The sequence below is a fragment of the Orycteropus afer genome, unplaced genomic scaffold, assembly GCF_000298275.1.
Source record: "Orycteropus afer afer isolate SDZICR_OR568_19922 unplaced genomic scaffold, OryAfe1.0 scaffold00290, whole genome shotgun sequence".
NCBI classification, from domain to species: domain Eukaryota; kingdom Metazoa; phylum Chordata; class Mammalia; order Tubulidentata; family Orycteropodidae; genus Orycteropus; species Orycteropus afer.
This window is the reverse complement of record NW_006921877.1, coordinates 2310087-2331762: the sequence shown is the minus strand read 5'-3', so window position 1 is coordinate 2331762 and position 21676 is coordinate 2310087. Positions and strand designations below refer to the sequence as shown.

Genomic DNA, 21676 nt, shown 5'->3' with positions numbered 1-21676 from the left:
TGGGGCCAGAAAGGTGGCAGTTAAGGGAGTTGGAACCCAGCTCTACATTCTGAAGGGCCCTCCAAACTCTGAGTACAGGACTGTCAAAGGATGAAGCTTCAAGCAACTCCGAAAGCTGGAAGAGCAGTTGGGATAATTAGGGAGGCAGGGAGCAAAGAACCAAGATTACAACAGCCTAGGAAGGGAATAATGAGACTTTTGCGTAGGCTATAGAACAAACAGGCCACAAACTTGTAACGGAAAAGGCGTCAGGAATTGGCAAGAGAGTGTCAGTATTAAGAAGCGGGAACAAAGATTCTTCTTCTTTTTTTCCCCTAGCGTGGGCAACCACAAAATCGGTGGCAATACGTTAGTTTGGTAAAGGGGAGAATTTGAGGAAGGAAAATGAAGAGGTGTTTTTGCCATATATAATTTAAGAAGTCAACAAGATGCTCGGTATAACATGTATAATAGAACGATGCTATCCTAGCCTAACTCGAGAAAGAAGCTTCAGAAGCTACAAAGACGGGTTACTGTGACACATACACATCTTTGTGTCAAATGAGTTATCTCTCAAAAAATTCTCCTTTCCTCAAATTTTGGGAGCATTTCGAAACATTTGGACTACGTTTCCCAGGAAACCCTGCGCCACAAGTCACTTCGCGCCTCCTAAAGTGTCCCATGAGTCTCAGGGGCAGAATTTATTGTCGGCCGCCTGGGGGCGGGGCGATGTGGGACTACGGGAGTGCCTCATTACGCACTTCCTGCCAGGTCGGGGCCGAATGTCTGTGTGGCAGGTTCGAGTCCCGCCTCCTGACTCTCGGCTCTTGGCCCAGAGTCTGGGGCGGGGCTCATTCCCCGGGTAACCTTTCCTCGGCGAGGGGCGGCGGCGCAACTTCGGCTTCACCATGGAGGACTACCTGCAGGGTTGTCGAGCTGCTCTGCAGGTAACGGGTCTCTGCCTAAGACTGTAAGGAATAGAACGTGGGTCCAGGAAGGACGGAGTTGTGGGATCTGGAGACCCCGGAGGTCCGTGTGAAGGAAACACGGAGTCGTGGGGAGGGGTCTTGGTTGGGAGTGTGATCAGGCTGAGGCCTGAGGAATGAGAACCTGGATCAGGAAGGGTAAGAATGCTTCTCAGTCTCCACGTTTTTGGCTCCACGCGTTTTGGCAGGGAGGAGGAGCCGCGGGTCTGGGTCCTGCTTTGAAGCCTCTGTTCACTGTGTCCTGAGTCAGTTCAGCTAAAGGACTAGCCTGCACCGCCACCAGCCGTGCCCTGGGAGGTGTGTTGATTCATTTCTCCCCGCCCCTCTCAGTTCTTCGCTCACGAAGCCTGCTTGGCCCACTGGCCTCCAGGTGAACCCCAGGGGTACCGAGAAAACTTACATGCCCACGGCTTTAGTTCTCCAGAGCAGAGGTTTCTCTCTGACAGGCTGAACACGTTTTCGATAAGAGTTGGTTATAGTGTTTTACTGTTAAGTCTCTGTTCTTAAGGTAAATCTACACAATACATCAGGCATATCTTTTGACCCAAAACCATTATTGCTTTGCCTCCAGCTTTCTTCCTTGTGGCCTTAACGCGCACACATTGCATAAAAATCCCCTGCTTGAAAGATGTAAGCATAAATTGTGTTTGGAGTCAAAACCATAAGCATGATTCCTGAATGCTTTGTGGTTTATTTTTGGTACTCTCTCAGCCAGTTGGACTCACTCACCGGGCGTAGGGGCCTTAAAGCATTAGGCTGCTATCCTCAGCAACAAAAACCTGGCCAGAGAGGGGGAGGGTTTCTAAGGTCCCTTACTCGAAGTTACACTGCCCTAGAAGAAACCTAGACAGGTGATTGAACTTCCCTACCCTAATAACCCAAATCAGTAGTCTCTTATCTACTGTTTGGTAAAGAGCACTTGGATCTGAAACCTCACCAAATAGCATTTCTTTGCATGTGTAAGTCTAGAGGCTCCATGTGCAATAACTCTACCATATATCAAAAGCAAGCTCTTCAACATAGAACTGAAAAATACTGTTGAGCTGCTGGTCTCTTGACCTTTTTCTCCCTACATTAATCCCCCAAGAAACAAAATCTTCCTTTCTCCAAACTTGTGAATTTGTGAAGGTGAGATTGTATCTTGGTGTTCTCATCATATAGCCTAGCCAGGGCTGGGAGAAACGAGAAAACTTGACCCTGGAAATGTTCATGGGTGAACTGGTGGCAGTACATACAGGTAAACATGAACAATTTTGGTCACTTGTGATTATAGAGGTAGTAAATGCACATTGTGAAAAAAATTAAATGCAAAGAGGGTATAAAATAGAAAGAAAAAAAAAATCCTTTTCCTTTTCCCCCATGAAATTCCCTAGAGGCCACCACTGTTAGGTTTTGTGTGTAAAGAAAGACATGGTTTAGATAGAGATGTTGTTAAATTTGAGGGTTTCAGTTACACTATATATAGAATAGTTTTCAGGGAATCATGAATGCTTGACTTTTGCACAGTGTAGAGACAGCTGATAATCCAGCCAAGTCTGTTGATACCATATTTTTAGCATGTGATATCAGAAAAACTTTCTACAGTCTTTGCCACAGTGATTATAGGATGTTCTTTTTTTTTTTTTCTTTTTAATTCTGTTTAACTAAACGTCCTATTTGTGGGGACTCATCTTTCACTTATAAAACCAAACCAAACTCACTGCCATTGATTTGTTTCCGACTCGTAGAGACCCCTCCTTGGGTTTCCAAGGTGGTATCACTATGGAAGTAGATTGCCTAACCTCCCTTCTGAGGAGTGGCTAGTGGGTTTGAACTGCCAGCCTTCTGGTTAGCAGTCAAATTCCTTAGGCACTGCGGCACTAGAGCTCCCCTTTACAAAAATCTTTATAGTGGAACTGTATTCAAGTTTAGATATTCAAATTCAGAAACACAGAAATTATCAGAATCACTGGTGGGATAGAGACTGATGGAACCCCCAAGACTATGACCCCGGGTTGTCCTTCGGGCCTGGAACTAGACTCACTTCTGTGGATTAGCTCTCAGCCAAGCACTAGTAGAAAGGCCTCCTAGCACAACACCTACCCCAGGGAGATGCACCCCTTAGATCAATCAAATTTGAGAGATCAGAAGGGCAGCGTTTGCCTAGGGGAAAAGCTGGACAGACAGGAATGCAGAGATAAGGACTGCAGGGAAAGGGTAATCACTGGAAGGAGATAGGAGAGCTGTTTATTGTTGGGATTGTAATTGGTGCCAGGAAACCAAATGTGTATGAACTGTTGAGAGTGAAAACAAATCTTCTATGTAAATATGTGACCAAATCACAATAGAAAACTGAAAAAAAAAAGTTTAGATGTTCACCCAGGAGCCTTTGGATAATATGTTTTTTGCATTTCTCAAGCATGAATGAGGTGGGAATCAGGAGTGGCCCACTATCTTAGAAATTTGAGGTCTTAGCATTGTTCCCATTTTCTCTGGTAGGATGGCTTCTCAGTCTCTGGTTCCTTATCTCTTTTTTTTTTTTCCTTCCTTCTCTCTCATTCACTATATTCAGACCATATTCAGCTTCAGAAAGGAAATGGTTTACTTTGGAACCACCTCTATCTCCCATTGAGGCCACAGATAAAGAAAGCATTAGGACAAGAGTCATTTCAACTAGTGGGTCTATTAAAAAAAAAAAAAAAAGTTTTATCTACTTGTGGCTTTCAGATTGTGTTTCTTCTACCTGTAGCTCAGGTTTCCTCACGCAGCTAAGTAAAGCTATATTTGCTCTGAACTCTTCCTCTGATGGTCAGAAAACTGAGGCTGTTTGTCTTGTGCTTTCAGCTGGTGTGGGCGGATGGAGTGGGGACTCAGTTACATGTGTTTTCCTAGATGAAGAAGAGAATGAATGGTATCTTGTAAGTTGGGCAACCATACATCTAATGTGGCCAAGATGGTCTTAGTTTACTCCAACATAATCATTAATAGCACCTTCTTTTCCCCAAAGTATCTCATTTTAAAGACATTATTCCATGAAATTGGTTACAGTATTATCCACATTTTCATATGAGGAAAATGAGGCTTAGAAAGGCCACATCCCATAAGTAAGAAGCAGAGCTGAAATTCAACCCCCAAGTCTATGATCTTTTCAAATGGTGCCTCTGCTGCCTTCAGAAAGGGAAGAACAAAAAGTACCAAAGAGCAGAGCTGGGAATGTGCACATTATGTTTTGGGGGTGGTGAATAGACCAGTCAGGCTGGGTGAAGGGTGGGTGCTGACGGGGGAAAGGAATGCCACTACCTCCTTTGGTCATCCCTGTTCCGAGCCTTGCTGGGATTCCCTTTTGTATTATTTCCATGTGGTTTGCTCTCTGGGCTTTGCTGAGCACAAAGGGAAAGCCAGTTAGTTGTTTGCCTTCCTTTAGAGATCATTTCTCCTCACCTTAGAGCTATGAAGTTGTATTTGGTGCCTACTTTCTTCTGTTTGTTTCTTCTTAGCCTTCTCTTGATTTTGGGCTTCAGGCTGATCCTGATGCAGCTACCGCTTGGAATGAAGCACAGCACTAATCTAAATGAGTTTTGGAAAGGTTCTCTGGGGGCCTCTTTGTGCCAGCAATACGTCTTATCCCCTTGCTGTGCCTTTTTCTCTGTGCGTCTTACCTTCTTTCTCCAGAGTTAGGGCCATACAGCTTCTCCTGTTTCTATACTTAACTTCTTTACAGAACGTAGTGTCTCCGCCCCTTGCTGCTTCAGCAAGCGAGTTATCCCTGCAGCCACTTATCTCAAGTGCTTTGCTGTCACTTTGGTCCACAGCCATCTGGACAGTTCTTGGTATCTAGGAAACAAGAGAGGGGCCCTCTCTGGTATAGGGAGGAGGAATTACAAGTGAAAGGGATTACTGTAGGACTGGGGTCTAGGGTACAGAATTCTTTTATTATGTTAGAAAAAAAGAGTTCAATATTGAAAACAAATCTCCCCTTGCCTATGCTATTCAGTGTGAATGAGTCTTAACTAGTCGACTTTTTTTTTTTTTAAATTTTTATTGTGGTTTTAGTGAAAGTTTACAGAGCAAATTCATTTTCCATACAGCAGTTCATACACATTTTGTCTCATGACATTGACTGCAATTCCCCACAGTGTAACAGCTCTCTTCCACTTCCTCCCAGTAGTTACCTCTTCCCGATGTCCTTCCCTCCCATGCACTCCTGACCCCTAAGCTGTCTCCCTGTACAAACACTGCCCTCCTATTCTCTCCCATGATTGATCACTCTAAGGAGTATATTTACCTGATGTAAATGTCCACCCCATATGCCTGTCTATTGTTTGGCTGGAAGCCACAGGAGTAAGTTCAGTTCCAGACCCGAAGGGTAGCTAGGGGCCATAGTCTCAGGGGTTCTACCAGGCTCAATCAGCCAGCAAACCTAGTATTTTTTTTTTTTTTTTTTCTTAATTTTGAGTTTTGTTCAACATTGTTCTCCCACTCTATCCAGGATCTCCTGCACCAATCCCCCTCTGAATGATTGACAATGGTAGCCAGGCACCATCTAGTTCTTCTGGTCTCATTGTCATATAGGCTGAGGATCGCATGGCATACCAGTCCCTTGGACTAATTGTTTCCATGCACCTTTGCTCTTCATTCTTCTTTGCATTGGATGAGGAGAGACCCATGTTGCATCTAGATGGCTGTTTGGAAGCTTTTAATACCCCAGTTGCTACTTGCCAAAGTAGGATGTGGAACAATTATTTTGTGTAGTACATTATGCCAGTTGACCTTGATATCCCCTGTGACCATGGTCCCGAGCCCACAGGTCCAACTACTCACTCCCTCTGGGTAGCTGGCTATGGCCATGGAGCCACCACAACCTTGACCCATGTCAGCTCTACTATACACCTGGGCATTCTTTTATTTTCTTTTTAATTTTATTGTGATTTGGGTCAAAGTTTACAGAACAAATTCACTTTCCATACAGCAGCTTACATACACTTTGTCTCATGACATTGACTACAATTTCCCACAATGCAACAGCTTCCCTCCCACTTCCTCCCAATAGTTACCTCTTCCTGTGTCCATCCCTCCATGCACTCCTGCCCCCTGAGCTGTCTCCCTTTGCATACACAGCCCTTCTATTCTCCCATGATTGATCTCTCCAAGGAGTGTATCTACCTATTGTAAATGTTCAGTTCATATGCCTGTCTTTTGTTTGGCTGGCAGTCACAGGAGTGGGTTCAATTCCAGACCTGAAGGGCAGCTAGGGACCATGGTCTGAGGGGTTACACCAGGCTCTATCAGCAAACTTGGTCTTTTTTTTTTTTTTTTTTTAATGATTTTTGACTTTTGTTCCACATTGTTCTTCCACTCTATCCAGGATCTCCTACAGAGATCCCCCTCCAAGTGGTTGACACCAGGCACCATCTAGTTCTTCTGGTCTCATAGTCACATAGGCTGAGGATCACATGGTGTACCAATCACTTGGACTAATTGTTTCCATATGTCTTTGGTTTTCTTCATTCTTCTTTGCTCTGGATGAGCAGAGGTCCATCATTGCATCTAGATGGCCGCTTGCAAGCTTTTAAGATCCCAGTCACTATTCACCAAAGTAGGATGTGGAACAATGTTTTGTGTAGTGTGTTAGGCCAATTGAGCTTGATGTCCCCTGTGACTATGGTCCCAAGCTCACAGATCCAACTATTCGCTCCCTCTGGGTAGCTGGCTGCACCTGGGCATTCTTACAACACATACAAATACACATGTAGAAACATTTTGACTGCCCCACTCTTGAAATAGGCTTAGAGAAATAGATACAGGAGAGAATCGAAGGGCAAACTTCCCCCAGGGGCCCTTTGCCTAAAACCCTAACAGATAACCTCTGCCTTTTATACTTCTCTTTATGGGTGGTAATAGGAGATGGGTAAAGGGTGGTTTAAAAACAAAAACCTGCCTAGTAACTAGATAGGGGAATTTATACCACTAGAAGTCTTCTAAAATTGCTTCTTTCTGGCTGTAGTTATCCAGTTTGGGGAAGGAGGCATAGCCTACATAGGAAGAAGATTCTGGGTTTCTCTAGATTCTTTTTTTCCCCACAGTTACATCACCTTGCTGTGTTTTACTCCTGAACTACCTTTCTACTTTCTAAACTCTTTCAGATAGCAAATTTTCCCTTTTTGAAAAAACCAGTGTTTTTACCTTCCTGTGTAACCAGTAGTTCTCAGCCAGGGACAATTTTGTCCCTGTGGTGTAGTAAATTACATAGTGTGGCTTTTCTAGCCAGAGTCTTTGTAAACGCTGTGGTGGAATTTGCTGTGAGCAACTGAGTAGCTCCTGATTGTTAATGTTATCCACCTGGGGTGGATTTCTGTTGCTAGTGCCATGAAGCAATCTTCTGGGAAGTTTTCTCTCTCTCAGGTGTATAGAATTCTGATGTTGGGATTGGTTAGTTTGGCCACTCTGCCAGGCTCAAGAGGAGCCCTCCTAGAGATAGAAGGAATCTCACTGCCAGCTGAGCAATGTGAGAGATATGCACTGCTAGGAGAGTGAGAGAGACTGTTGGCTGAGAGACAGTGGGCTGAGAGACTGAGTGTGCTCCTGAACTTGATTGTAGCCTGTTGCTTCCCTAATAAACCCCATACATAATCTGTGAGTTCTGTGTGGCCACTGCAGCAAATTGTTGAACCCAGCAGAGAGGTGGTGGTTGCTGCAGAGGAACAGTTGGTGTCAGGGTTGGTGAAAGGCTGGAGGGAGGCAGCATGTCTGGCCTCGCAGGAATAGACCTTGGGCTATGGTGATTCTGTCTTCCTCTTAGGGTTAGAGGAGGTCAGAGGATGCGGCCTCCTTGCCTCTTTGGCAGCCCCCTAGGGGACATTTGGGAAGTCTGGAGATATTTTTGCTTGTCACAGTTGGGGGTGCTACTGGCATCTAGTGAGTAGAGGCCAGAGATGGTGTTAAACATCCTGCAATGCACAGGACAACCCTTATAACAAAGAATTATCCAGTCCAAAAAGCCAGTAGTGCTGAGATTGAGAACCCTGCTATAACTAGTGTGTCATTTTGTTTCTCCTCACCCGTCTTCTCTCAGAAGCAAGCTGAGATAGAAGTTCAAAAGTAAACTAATAAGAGACAGTGATACAAGCAGATACATGCACACCAGTGTTCACTGCAGCAATGTCTACAATAGCCAAAGGGTGGGAACAACCTCAGTGTCATCAACACATGATTGGATAAATAAAGTGTGATATACATTTCCAGTGGAATATTGCTCAATCATAAAGAGAAATGAAGTCCTGATACATGTTTTAACATGGATGGACCTAGAAAACATTACGCTGAGTAAAGCAAAGCCAATCACAAAAGGATCCCACTTATGTGGAATACCTAGAATAGGCAGATATACAGAGACCAAAGTTTATTATTGTTACCAGGGGCAGGAGGAAGGGAGGCTGGAGTTTCTGTTTATGGTGATGAAAGGTTTGGGAATGGATATTGGTGATGGTTGCACAACATGATGGGTGTAATTGGTGTCATTGAATTGTACACATGAAGGATGGTAAAGAGAGAGAGAATGCTTGTATACTAAGCCAAGTCATAGGCTTTATGAACTCTTTCTACCCAGCAGAATGCTTCTACCTGGAGTGAAATAGTAATTCTTAAAGTGCCTACCCTATGGAATTGTTTTGAGAGATTAAGTAACTAGCTAATGGCATGTAAAAGTATAAAAGCAATGTTTAATAATTTTACATTCGGTAAATGTTTAAAAGCAAAACAAAAACAAATTCTGTATCTGCTACTGTGGACACTGAAAGTTTTAATGTATTTTATTTTTTAATACTCTGAAAGCCAGAAAGATATAAGGGAACAAGTCTAATAATAACAGTAGGTACCCCTCCCTCCTCTGAGTTATCTGCAGCTGGACTTTTCCAAGATTTCAAAATAAAAGTTCCAGCAGCAGCAGCAGCTAGTCTTGTCTCTACCCTTTAATCTAAACCTGTTAGGGAAAGTTTCTTGGCATATGGGGAGGTATTGGTTATTTCTGGTTATTGCTGGGGCTTCTCAGGGTAGGGAGAGTTTTCATGGACAACTGGATAATTGACTAGATCTTATTTTCATTAAAAGTCTCTTTGCCTACACATATGATTTAGAAGTATAAGTATTCTTTTCTCTGTTTTGAAAATGGGAAAAACCAGAGTTCATATGCCCAAGACTGTGGCTTTAACAACTCAGCTACCCCAACTGTACCTTTGACTTCTCTTCAAGTGTCCAAAGAAGCATAAGAAACCATAGAGTTATTTATAACTGTTCTTCTATGAGTTACCATTTAAAGAGACTGTAATAAAGGGGAAAGAATACTTTTCTACTAACTGGGTATGTGACTTAGCAAAACTGCTTGTGTCCTCTTTACTAATATCCTCATCCATAAGATGAGGACCCATGAGAATCTCTGACCCATCTCCTGTGGGAAGATCAATGAGAGGATGTTTGTGAAGCCCCTGCATGAGTACAGAAATGAAATGATTAGAGATGCTTTTGTTTGTTTCCCACTGTTCTTTCTCCCCAGGAATCCCGACCTCTACATGTTGTATTGGGAAATGAAGCCTGTGACCTGGACTCCATGGTGTCTGCTCTCACTCTAGCTTTTTACCTGGCAAAGGTGAGTACCTAGGAAGAGAGTCTCTTAGAATGAAAAGATTTGGATTCAAAACCCAACTCTGCCATTTATCAGCATTTAGCCTTGGGTAAGTTAAATCCCTTAACTTTGCTGAGTGTCATGGCACCATCTATCAAATCTAAAATGACAATATTTTATAGTATTACTATGAGGATCAAATGAATAAATGTATCTTGAAGGATCTGCAAATCATAAAGCAGTATTCAGTTTATTGTTGAGTTCCTTGTGGGAGCTCTGGTGGCAGAGTGCCTAAGGCAATTTGACTGCTAACCAGAAGGCTGGAGGTTCAAACCACTCCTTGGAAGGAAGATTGGTCAATCTATTTCTGTAGAGATACCACCTCAGACACCCAAGGAGGGGTCGCTATGAGTTGGAACCAACTCAACACAGTGAGTTTGGTTTTTTGTTTTCTCTGCAGCATCTAGAACTAGGTCTTTTCCATCTGTTATCTTGTTGACCTTCATGATGGAGAGCAAGAGTGATATTTTTCATGGGAGCTCTGGTGGCGTAGTGCCTAAGGCATTTGACTGCTAACCAGAAGGCTGGCAGTTCAAACCACTAGCCACTCCTTGGAAGGAAGATGGGGCAATCTACTTCCATAGTGATACCGCCTTGGAAACCCAAGGAGGAGTCTCTGTGAGTCGAGTTTGACTCCACGCCAGTGAGTTAGAGTTAGAGTTAAGTAACTGTGACTTTGAAAAAGGCAGTAAATTGCCCAAGATGTATGGCTCCCTTGGTCCCAACAGTCTGTTTACTTTTTCCAAAACATCACTGTTCTTTCTTTTTCTTATCCAGACAACTGAGGCCGACGAGGTCTTTGTACCAGTTTTAAATATAAAACGTTCTGAGCTACCTCTTCGAGGTGACAACGTCTTATTTCTTCAGAAAGTTCACATTCCAGAGTCCATCTTGATTTTCCGGGATGAGATTGACCTCCATGCGCTGCACCAGGCTGGCCAGCTCACCCTCATCCTTGTTGACCATCATGTCTTACCGAAGTAAGTAGAGGGAAGTTAAGTTGATATTTGTCATATGTCATGCTGGGCTCTAATGAGTCAGATACAGAGGGAGGAAGGGTGATACGGTTTTTTTTTGAACTGTTTATTGTGGTGTGGGTGAAAGTTTACAGAGCAAAATAGTTTTCCATTCAACAATTTACATACATTTTGTTTTGTGGCACTTGTTGCAATCCCTACAATGTAGCAGCACTCTTCTCACTCAGGAGGATAGAAAAATTTTGCTTTTAGGGATCTTACAGGCTGATTATAATTGATGAGTCATATCATATAGAAAATATTGTCAGTTCTCCAATTATGTACATGATAAAAGAAATAGAAACATGGAGAATTCAGAAATCATTTAAATCTACCTTTGGTATCATTGTTTTAAAATTTTGTGGCAAATTTATTGTATTAGAAACTTTGCATAAGAGTTACTTTTAAAAAAGTTAACAAGCATTTTCTGTATAAACTTTTGGTGACTTTAGAATTAAGTATAAAGTGTTATGGAGAGTCTAAAGTATCTCACCGGTGTCTGTTTAACATATGTGCACACTTATATTAATTACATCCCTAATTGAGGACTAAAAAAAACTGGCAAAAAAACAATACTAGTATATACCTTCCTAAGTCTGTCTGGCTCCTGCTAATGTTAAAATGTATGTTTTTTCCTGTAAAATAGTAAACTATGGTTGTAGCAGAACATTGACAGAACAGAGGGTCGCCTAAGCACATTAACTCATCTATCCATTCATTCAGTGATAAACTTTTATTTAGAGGATGAATTTATTTATTATTTTATTTAGAGACAGAGTCCCTGTCCCCAAGAGTGAGCTAGATGATTGAAGTGAATGAGAACTGTCACACTAAGGGACAGATAGTAGTAAGTGCACAAAGGACAGAGTGGTTAATTATACCAGTGGGAAGGAGAAGGTATCAGGAAAGGTTTCCTAGCAGAATTGACCCTTGTACTAAGTCCTGCAAGAGATCTAGGTATTTGCTCAGTGAATTGGGTGGGGGGAAGGGAATTAAGAAAGGCATTCCAGGCAGACAGAGTGATTAATATAAGTACAGCCAGGCAGGCATGAAATAGCCTGGTGACTTAGGGGAACTGGAATTTGTTTTGCATGGCTGGAGCATAAAATGTGAGAGAGAAGTAGAACATAGGAAAAAAGATAAGACTAGAGAGGTAGCCAAGGGGAGATCACAGAGGCCTTGCAGGCCCTGTTTTTTTGTTTTAAAATATTGTGCTTTGGGTGCAAATTTACAGAGCAAGTTTGTTTTACATTCAATTGCAGGCCCTGTTAAGGAGTTTGTACTTTATTCTATGACATTGGGAAGCTACAATTAATTATTATTTGTTCAGGGTCCTAACAGAATCAAATTTGCATTTTCAAATGATAACTGGGGTAGCTTTGTGGAGGATAGCTTCAGAGGGCCCAAGACTGGAAGCAGGTGGTTTGTTAAGAGACTATTAGGATTGTCCAGATAAAGTAGAATGAGGGTTGGAATAAGGTCATAGCAGAAGGTTGTAAAGGGAGGGGATTTATGGGAATTGATAATGAGAGAGAAGCCAGAGAACCTGGTGACTTGCATGGAGTTTGGGAATTCTGTGGATTGAGGGAACAGAAGAGATTTAGGATGTTGGGTGTCAAGAGAATGCAGTTTGGAATAATATTTGCAGTAGATATTTTACCAAAGTCAATTATATACTACTTAAAAGTGACTTCAGTTGTAACATTAAAGAATTGAGAGGTAGAAGTGACCAAAGGTATAAGTGTTTCCCTAAGACATTTGCATTTCCCTTCATGTATGAGGTGGAGATTGGTTAGAAGCCTAGACCTATCTTTCTTTCTCTTTTTCCCCCACCCTTCCCTTTCCTCCCAACAGAAGCGATGCAGCCCTAGAGGAGGCAGTAGCAGAGGTGCTAGATCATCGGCCCATCGAGCAGAAACACTGTCCTCCCTGCCATATTTCAGTTGAGCTCGTGGGGTCTTGCACTACCCTGGTGACTGAGAGAATCCTGCAGGGGGCACCAGAGATCTTGGACAGGCAAACTGCAGCCCTTCTGCATGGTGAGGGTGGCTTTGGGGTTGGGACATGACTAGTTCCTTAATTCTTATTTCAGAGAAGGGACAGTAGGCTCTTCCAGCCTGAGCATACCCTCTCAGAGTCATTCAGTCTATACCAAAGGAAGGGATTCCTTCAGAGAGCAATTAGGCATTGGAGTAGAGTTGGACCAGACTATCTCCTCCATCTCCTTAAGGTTCTTTGAGGGAAATTGGTCTACTGAAGAGAGGCCATCTCTCTGGCTGGCTTGCAAAATCTCCAAGGAATGAGATGCTCAGACTTCCTTTCTTCCTTTCCCCCATTTCCTGCCTACATTCTACTTTGAATTTGGGAGGTTTTATACAGGACACAGTCAGTCTCAGTTTTTTGTTTTGTTTTCAGTGAGTTTGCCGTACAGTCTCCTTTGCACTGTGTCTGTTTGTTTTGAGGGTTGTATGTGTTGTGGTGGTTGTGAGTGGAGGGCCACAGGATTTGAGTTCTCCCATCTCCCTTCTCTACAGGAACCATCATCCTGGACTGTGTCAATATGGATCTTAAAATTGGAAAAGCAACCCTAAAGGACAGCAAATACGTGGAGAAACTGGAGGCTCTCTTCCCAGATCTGCCCAGTAGAAATGACATCTTTGATTCCCTACAGAAGGCAAAGTTTGATGTATCAGGTATGGGTGTTAAAATGATGTCCTTACCCATCACATGAGAAAACAGGTGGGCAAGCCTTGTTCCTTATATTCTTGAACACCATCAAAACAATTTCAGAGTGTGTGAGGTGCTTTATAAGCCAGAGAGAAAGTAGGTAGCATGTGAGTCTGATCATAAACTTATCTATTATTTACTGGATTGTTCTATCCAGGCTCTTGGAAAGGATGAAGAAGAAGGAATTAAGAGTCTCAGAGGGTCTAGTCAATCAGAGAATACTGGACATATAAATAAAATATATTGTTGTTGTTAAGTGCCATCAAGTTGGCTCCGACTCATTATCACCTCTTGTACAACAGAACAAAACACTGCTTGGTCACACACCATCCTCAGTCCTTGCTACACTTGAGCCCATCATTGCAGCCACTGTGTCAATCCATCTCATTGACAGTCTTCCCCTCTTTCGCTGACCCTCCACTTTACCAAGCATGATATCCTTCTCCAGGGAATGGTCCCTTCTGACAACATGACAAGTAGGTGAGATGAAATCTGGCCGTTCTCACTTCCAAGGAGCATTCTGGCTGCACTTCTTCCAGGACAGATTTATTAGTTCTTCTGGCAGTCCATGGTACTTTCAGTATTCTTCACCAACACCACAACTCAAAAGCATCAACTCTTCTATGGTCTTCCTTACTTATTGTCCAGCTTTCATATGCACATGAAGCAATTGAAAATACCATGGCTTGGGTTAGGCACACTTTAGTCTTCAAAGTCTTCACATCTTTGCTCTTCAGCACTTTAAAGAGGTCTTTTGCAGCAGATTTGCCCAGTGCGACTTGTCATCTGATTTTCTGACTGCTGCTTCCTTGGGTGTTGATTGTAGATTCAAGTAATATAAAATCTTTGACAACTTTGATCTTTTCTCCATTTATCCTGATGCCACTTATTGATTCAGTGATGAGGATTTTAGTTTTCTTTATGTTGAGGTGTAATCCATACTGCATACTGTAGTCTTTAATCTTTATCATTAAGTGCCTCAAGTTATCTTCACTTTCAGCAAGAAAGGTCGTGTCATCTACATATCGCAAGTTGTTAATGAATCTTCTTCCAATCCTGATGCTGCATTCTTCTTCATATAGTCCAGCTTCTCAGATCATTTGCTCAGCATACAGATTGAATAAGTATAGTGAAAGGATACAAACCTGTCTCATACCCTTCCTATTTTAAACCATGCAGTATCCCCTTGTTTTATTTGAATGACAGCTTCCTGGTCTGTGTACAGGTTCCTCATGAGCACAATTAAGTGTTCTGAAATTCCAATCTTCTCAATGTTATCCATAATTTGTTATGATCCACACATTCAAATGCTTTTGTATAATCACTAAAACACAAGTAAACATCTTTGTGATATTCTTTGCTTTCAGTCAAGATCTATCTGACATCAGTAATGATATTTCTTGTTCCACATCCTCTTCTGAATCTAGCTTGCATTTCTGGAAGTTCCCTGTCAATATACTGCTACAACCATTTTTTAATTATCATCAGAATTTCACTTGCATGTGATATTAATGATATTGTTTGATAATTTCCACATCCTGTGGGATCACCTGTGTTTGGAATGGGTACAGACACAGATCTCTTCCAGGCATTTGGTCAGGTGGCTGCCTTCCAGATCTCTTGGCATAGACAAGGGAGTGCCTCCAGTGCAGCATCTGTTTATTGAAACATCTCAATGGGTATTCCGTCAATTTTTGGAGCCTTGTTTTTTGCCAATTCCTTCAGTGCAACTTCGACTTCTTTCTTCAGTAATATTGGTTCTTGACCATATGCCAACTCCTGAAATAGTTGAACAGATGCCAAGTGTGTTCTTCCCTTTTGGTTTTCTAACTCCAGGTCTTTGCACATTTCATTATAATAATTGACTTTGTCTTCTTGAGCTGCTCTTTGAAATCTTCTGTTCAACTCTTTTATCTTGTCATTTCTTCCATTTGTTTTAGCTACTCTCTGTTCAAAGGCAAGTTTCAGAGTCTCTTCTGACATCCAAATTGGTCTTTTCTTCCTTTCCTGTCTTTTTAATGACCTTTTGCTTTCTTCATGGATGATGTTCTTGATGTCATCCCACAGTTCCTCTGATTTTCAGTTATTGGTGTTCAGTACATCAAATCTACTCTTTAGATGGCCTTTAAATTTAGGAAGGATATAATCAAAGTTATATTTTGGCTCTCATGGACTTCTTTTAATTGTCTTCAGCTTCAACTTGAACTTGGCATATGAGCAGTTGATGGTCTGTTCCATAGTCAAGTCCTGGCCTTATTTTGGCTGAAGATATTGAGCTTCTCCATTGCCTCTTGCCACAGATGTAGTCAATCTAATTCCTGTGTATTCCATCTGGTAAGGTCCACGTGTATACCCACCATTTGTGTTGTTGAAGAAAGGTATTTGCAATGAGTAAGTCATTGGTGCAAAATTCTATCATGCAATCTCCAGCGTCATTTCTATCACCAAGCCCATATTTTTCAACTACTGGTTATTCTTCTTTGTTTCCAATTTTTACATTTTAATCACCTGTAATAATTAGTACATCTTGATTTTATGTTTGGTCAATTTCAGACTGCAGAAGTTGGTAAAAATCTTCAATTTTCTCATTTTTTGCTTTAGTGGTTGGTGTGTAAGTTTGAAAAATGGTTGCATTAACTGGTCTTCCTTGGAGGCATTTGGATATTATCCTATCACTGACAGTATTGTACTTCAGGATAGATCTTGAAACATTCTTTGTGATGATGAATGGAACACCATTCCTCTTCAATTTGTCATTCCTGGCATAGTAGATCATATGGTTGTCTGATTTGAAATGGCCAATACCAGAACAGCTCAGCTCACTAATGCCTAGGATATCGATCTTTATGCATTCCATTTTCATTTTTGACAGCTTCCAATTTTCCTAGATTCATACTTCGTACATTCCATGTTCTGATTTAAATGAATATTTGCAGCTGTTTCTTCCCAATTTGAATAATGCCCCATCAGCAAATGGAAATCCCGAAAGCTTTACTCTATCCACATCATTAAGGTCAACTCTACTTTGAGGAGGCAGCTCTTCCCCAGTTGTAATTTGAATGTCTTCCGGCCTGAGGGACTCTCATCTTCTGGCACTAGATTAGACAATGTTTCAGGGCTATTCATGAAGTTTTCAGTAATGTATCAGGCAGTGTTTCACTGCCATTCATAAGGTTTTCACTGGCCAATTCTTTGAGAAGTGGATGGCCCCTTTCTTCTTCCCAGTCTGTATTTTTCTGGAAGCTTCGCTGACACCTGTCCACCACGGTGACCCTGCTGGTATTTAAACACCAGTGGCATAGTCTCTAGCCTCACAACATGCAAGCCACCACAGTATGGCAAACTGACAGACAAGTGGGGGAAAACATATTGAGGGCGTACTAAATCATCAGGGTGAGATCTAGGTGGTCAGGGAGGCAGAAGGAACCTGTAGGATGAACTTACAAAGGATAAAAGAAGAGAACAAAAAATCTTCCATAAATTTCTACCCACCTACTACCTGTTGACATTAAAAGAGAGAAAGAAAACTTAATGTGTGTGAACTATTGAGTGGTAAATGAATTTGCTCTGTAAACTTTCATGCAAATCACAATAAAGAGTTTAAAAAGAAAATAGGAAGAAAGAAAAAGTACCTCATGTATAGAGATAGACGTTAAAATAATACAGAAAGGGGCAAAAGTAAAAACCTCTCTTCTTCTGCGCTTCTCTCCAAAGTTCCTTTCTCCAAAGGTAACTGTTATGACTCAATTATCTAGAGTAATTTTTTATTATGTAGTTACATTTTCAGTTATCTCCGTACTATTCATTCCCTGTTGTTTTTCCTCTTCTTTGACCCATCTTGGTATCCTCAGCTTTCGAGTCTTAGGGCCATGGGCTCTCCTATTTGATTCTTAAGTCTTATATCAAATCTACTCTCTAGGACTGACCACCGAGCAGATGCTGAGAAAGGACCAGAAGACCATCCACAAACAAGGCACCAAAATGGCCATTAGTGCAATATACATGGATTTGGAGGTAAGAGTAAGAAGTGGGTGTGTGTTTAGATAGAGAAATCATCCAATTATATAGGTAACCTTGCCCCTCATTCCAAATTATACCCAATCTAGTAACAAATCCTGCTGGCTCACCTGCAAAATAGATCTTGTACCTATCTACTTTTCTCCATCTTCACTTTAACCACCATAGTTTGTCATCTCTCACCTGCACTATTGCAGAAGCCTTCATATTGGTTTCCCTACCTCCTCTTGCACCCCTGTAGACAGTATTCCCCACAGTGGCCAGAGTGATGTTTTTAAGATGTAAATCAGATCATATCAGCCCCCTCCCTTCATTGCCTTTTCATTGTACTTCTAATAGAATCTAAATACCTTACTGTGGTTCACAGGTCCTATTTGATCCTGCCCTTGTCTTTGTGACCTTATTTCATTTCAGCCCCACTTCTGGACTCACAATACTGCAGCTACATTCATCTTCTCTCTGTTCTCAGAACCACTGAATTCATTCCCAACTCAGGGCCTTTGTACTTCTTTTTTCCCTTTGCAAAGCTTTCCTTCTTCATTTACACTAGGTAGATACACTCCTTGGAGAGAACAGTCATGGGAAAATAGAAGGGCTGTGTACGTATAGGGAGACAGCTCAGGGGACAGGAGTGCTTGGGAGGGAAGGACACAGGAAAGAGGTAACTATGGGGAGGATGTGGGAGGGGAGCAGTTGCATTCTGGTAAATTGTAGTCAATGTCATGAGACAAAGTGTATGTGAACTGCTGTATGGAAAGTGAATTTGTTCTGTAAACTTTCACCCAAATCACAATTAAAAAAAAAAAAGCTCTTCCTTCTTATCATTCAGGTCTCAGCTCAGATGTCTCTTCTCTTGAGAGGTTTTTCCTGACTATGCTAACTAGAATAAAGTCCCTCTTGCTCAAAAATCTCTGGCACTTAATTCTGTTTTGTTTTCTTTGTAGCACTTAACACGCGGAAATTACCTTGTGTCTTGTCTATCTCTTTGCACTAGTTTCTCCACCAGAGCAGAGACCCTGTCTGTCTCTTTTGATTCTACTGTATTTATCTCCTCCACCTTTGACAGTGCTTCCACATAGTGGATACTAAAGAGTTTTGTTGGATGGGTGTATGAATATAACTTGGAAAATTGTGCTTCCCTGTTTAATACCATCAAGAGCAACATTTAATTATAAAGTATATTGAAATTAACATCTTATAAACTCTACATGCACATTCCATAATTACATGCACATCAGTACTTACGATGATGATGTCACCTCATATTTATTGAGCATTTTCTATATGCTAGGCACTGTGTAAGATGCTTTAACTGCATTATCTAATTCAGTCCTTCCAACAACCCTGTAAAATTGATTTTGTTATTATTTCTAACCAAAGGAGTTAGAGTACAATAGCTAAGTCAGTGGGAACGGTGAGATATTAATGTCACTGAATTGTGCAGATAAAAACAGTTGAAATAGCAAAGGTTTTGTTATTTATATTTTATCACCAAAAAAAAAAAAAAAGAAGAGCTTATTTTTTAGAATTTTCAACAACAACAAAAATAGCATATTTGCCTTCTGCTGAACCAGAAACTGGAGGGTAGAAGTTTGGAATATCATGAGACAACACTAGCACAATGTAAAAATAATCATAATTATTGTAGTTGCTGCTATTATTGAACACCGTGTACCAGACACACTGCTTGATGCTTTATAGGGAGTTGGTATTTATTGGTAGCTCACCTTTTCCACTGATAATGGTGTTTTAATACCTGGTTTCATGTTATAGTGGTTTATGTCATTCAGCAAACCTGATCTGAGCATGTAATGTCATACTTTGCACAGCTTTCCACTAAATACTATAGAAGGAAAAAAAAAAGCATGGCCTCTTCCCTTAAGACTCTTATTACCTAGTTTCATAAACAACACAAACATATGAACATAAAAGTCTTGCCAAGTACCATAACCACAGTACAAAATGATACATTAGAACTGCGAAGGACAAAGAAAAGTCATGATCTGGAAGGGTTAGTGGTATTATTCATTGGAGAAAATACTGCCTTAGGTTTTGAAGAAGAGTATAGATTGGCAAAGAAGGAAGAGCCAAGGATGCATTGGTCCCAGGTCTCTTCTAACTTGTATGCACTATTGTTGTGTTTCAAAATAAAAATACCCCCAATACAAAGACCTTGCCTGTTTGATTGCAAGAGTTGGGGAGCCTTCTATGTGCCAGCCACTTTATATAATTACCATTTTTAATTCTTAAAACAATCATTGTTTAGTAAGTATTTTATCCTTATTTTACAGGTCCAGGGAGATTAATAATAGAAACCTTGATCATATAGTTAATAGATAATGGTGCTAGTTTTAAACAAGTAAATACAAGATACATTTTTTTTTAAATAAAGTGTATGTCCTGCTGGTTAACATAGGAAGAAATCCATCATAGGGATTTTTTGTTGGTGGTGACGAGGAGGGTCCAGCCACCGCTCTCCCTCAGCCCTCTCTTCATTTCCTCTCTTTCAGGCCTTTCTGCAGAGGCCTGGCCTCATCACCGATCTCCATGCTTTCTGCCAAGCTCACAGCTATGACGTTCTGGTCGCCATGACTATCTTTTTCAACATGAACAACGAGCCAGTGCGGCAGTTGGCTATTTTCTGTCCCCACGTGGCACTCCGAATGACAGTGAGTTTCTGTCCCTTCTCCAACCTGAGGACCCTGTAGAATTCTGCCTCTAAGCACTGCTTTTTTCTGTAAGGACCTCTCCTTCATGCTTAGATTTATACAGAGGTCTCTTGACCTATTTCCAGAATCACCCCTTTACCAAACAAAAACCCACTGCCGTTGAGTCAATTCAGACTCATAACAACCCTATAGGACAGAGTGGAACTGCCCCATAGGGTTTTCAAAGCTGTAAATCTTTGTGGAAGCAGACTTCTTTATCTTTCTCCCACAGAGTATGTTCAAAACACTGACCTTTGTTTACATTATGGGGATTGCAATCAGTGTCCTGAAACAAAATATATATGAAGTTTTGAATGGAAAACGAATTTGCTCTGTAAACTCTCACCCAGATCACAATTTAAAAAAAAACAAAACTCATTGCCATTGAGTCAATTCCAACTCATAGCGACCCCCTTTGGTTTCCTAAGCTGTAAATCTTTACACAAGTAGATTGTCCAGTTTTCCTTCTGTGGAGTGGCTGGCTGGGGGGTTTAAACCACCAACTTTCTGGTTAGCAGTCAAATGCCTTAGGCACTACACCACCACAGCTCCTAAGGGAGCCTTTAATTTAGAAGCTTCAGCGCTTTGTTACTCCAACTTATTTATGTATCACTCACCTGTTCTTGCCTCTGTTTTAGATTTGTGGAGTGCTGGAACACTCCCACTCTCCATGCCTGAAGTTATCTCCTATCCCAAGCACCCATCCTAACCTCCAAGCCTATCTTCAAGGCAATACCCAGGTCTCTCGAAAGAAACTTCTGCCTCTGCTTCAGGAAGCCCTGTCAGCGTATTTGGACTCCATGAATATCCCTGCCGAGCAGCCTGAAATAGTGGGTGTGTCGAGGGAGCAGGTGGACAAGGAAATGAACAGGGCAGATAACTCCCTGGTTTCTGAAATGAGTCAAGATGATGAGGATCCTCCACTGCCCCCCACACCCATGAACAGTTTGGTGGATGAGTGCCCTCTTGACCAGGGGCTGCCTAAGCTCTCAGCTGAAGCCATCTTTGAGAAATGCAGCCAAATCTCACTGTCACGGTCGACCAGTGCCTCCCTGTCAAAGAAGTGACTGTTGGGGAAGTCGGGGAGTGGGAAAGGTTGCTTAACCTACTTCAAATGCATGTGTTGAGATATTTGGAGGTTTCTGTGTCTTCATTGCTCCAGGATCGAATGTACTGTTCTCATAGAGACGGGAGGAGGAAGAAATAAAAGAAAGCAGCTGCTTTAAGAATGGCTTTCCACCTTTCCCCCAATCTCTACCAATCAGACAGATGTTTTATTTAATTTTATTCTTTAAATCTGCACTGATTTTTCTCTGTTTCATTTGCCAGGAGCACAATGTGATACACATACAGTGCTAACAAAGTGGGACAAAAAGAATGTGTACCCTAAATGTGCCTCAGCAAGGATATTGAAGGGAACCAATGTCATAGAACCATACAATCATTGATTATCTCCGTTTTATTCATTTATTCATTCAGATATTTACTAACTACCTACTTGAAGCTAGATAGAAAGTTGAGTGAGCTTTGAAGACTCTCGCTCTGGTTTTCAGCCTTTAGTGGATTTCCAGTTCCATGACTCCTCTT

The 21676-nt window shown here is 41.6% G+C and overlaps 1 protein-coding gene across 1 annotated transcript; it reads left to right on the top strand.

Moving 5' to 3' along the window:
• The first annotated feature begins 887 nt into the window (after nucleotides 1-887).
• PRUNE1 (prune exopolyphosphatase 1) lies at nucleotides 888-21156 on the top strand. The gene is made up of 8 exons (XM_007950915.2): nucleotides 888-926; nucleotides 9493-9585; nucleotides 10399-10601; nucleotides 12492-12676; nucleotides 13172-13330; nucleotides 17284-17378; nucleotides 19892-20050; nucleotides 20728-21156. Exons 1-8 carry the CDS (start codon nucleotides 888-890, stop codon nucleotides 21154-21156), a joined length of 1362 nt encoding a protein of 453 aa, XP_007949106.1.
• The last annotated feature ends 520 nt before the right edge of the window (nucleotides 21157-21676 follow it).

Coding starts and splice junctions, on each gene's coding strand:
- PRUNE1 (XM_007950915.2), top strand. CDS start 888: ATGGAGGACTACCTGCAGGGTTGTCGAGCTGCTCTGCAG. Junction 13,331..17,283: donor GGCAAAGTTTGATGTATCAG/GTATGGGTGTTA, acceptor TCTACTCTCTAG/GACTGACCACCGAGCAGATG. Junction 17,379..19,891: donor CAATATACATGGATTTGGAG/GTAAGAGTAAGA, acceptor CCTCTCTTTCAG/GCCTTTCTGCAGAGGCCTGG.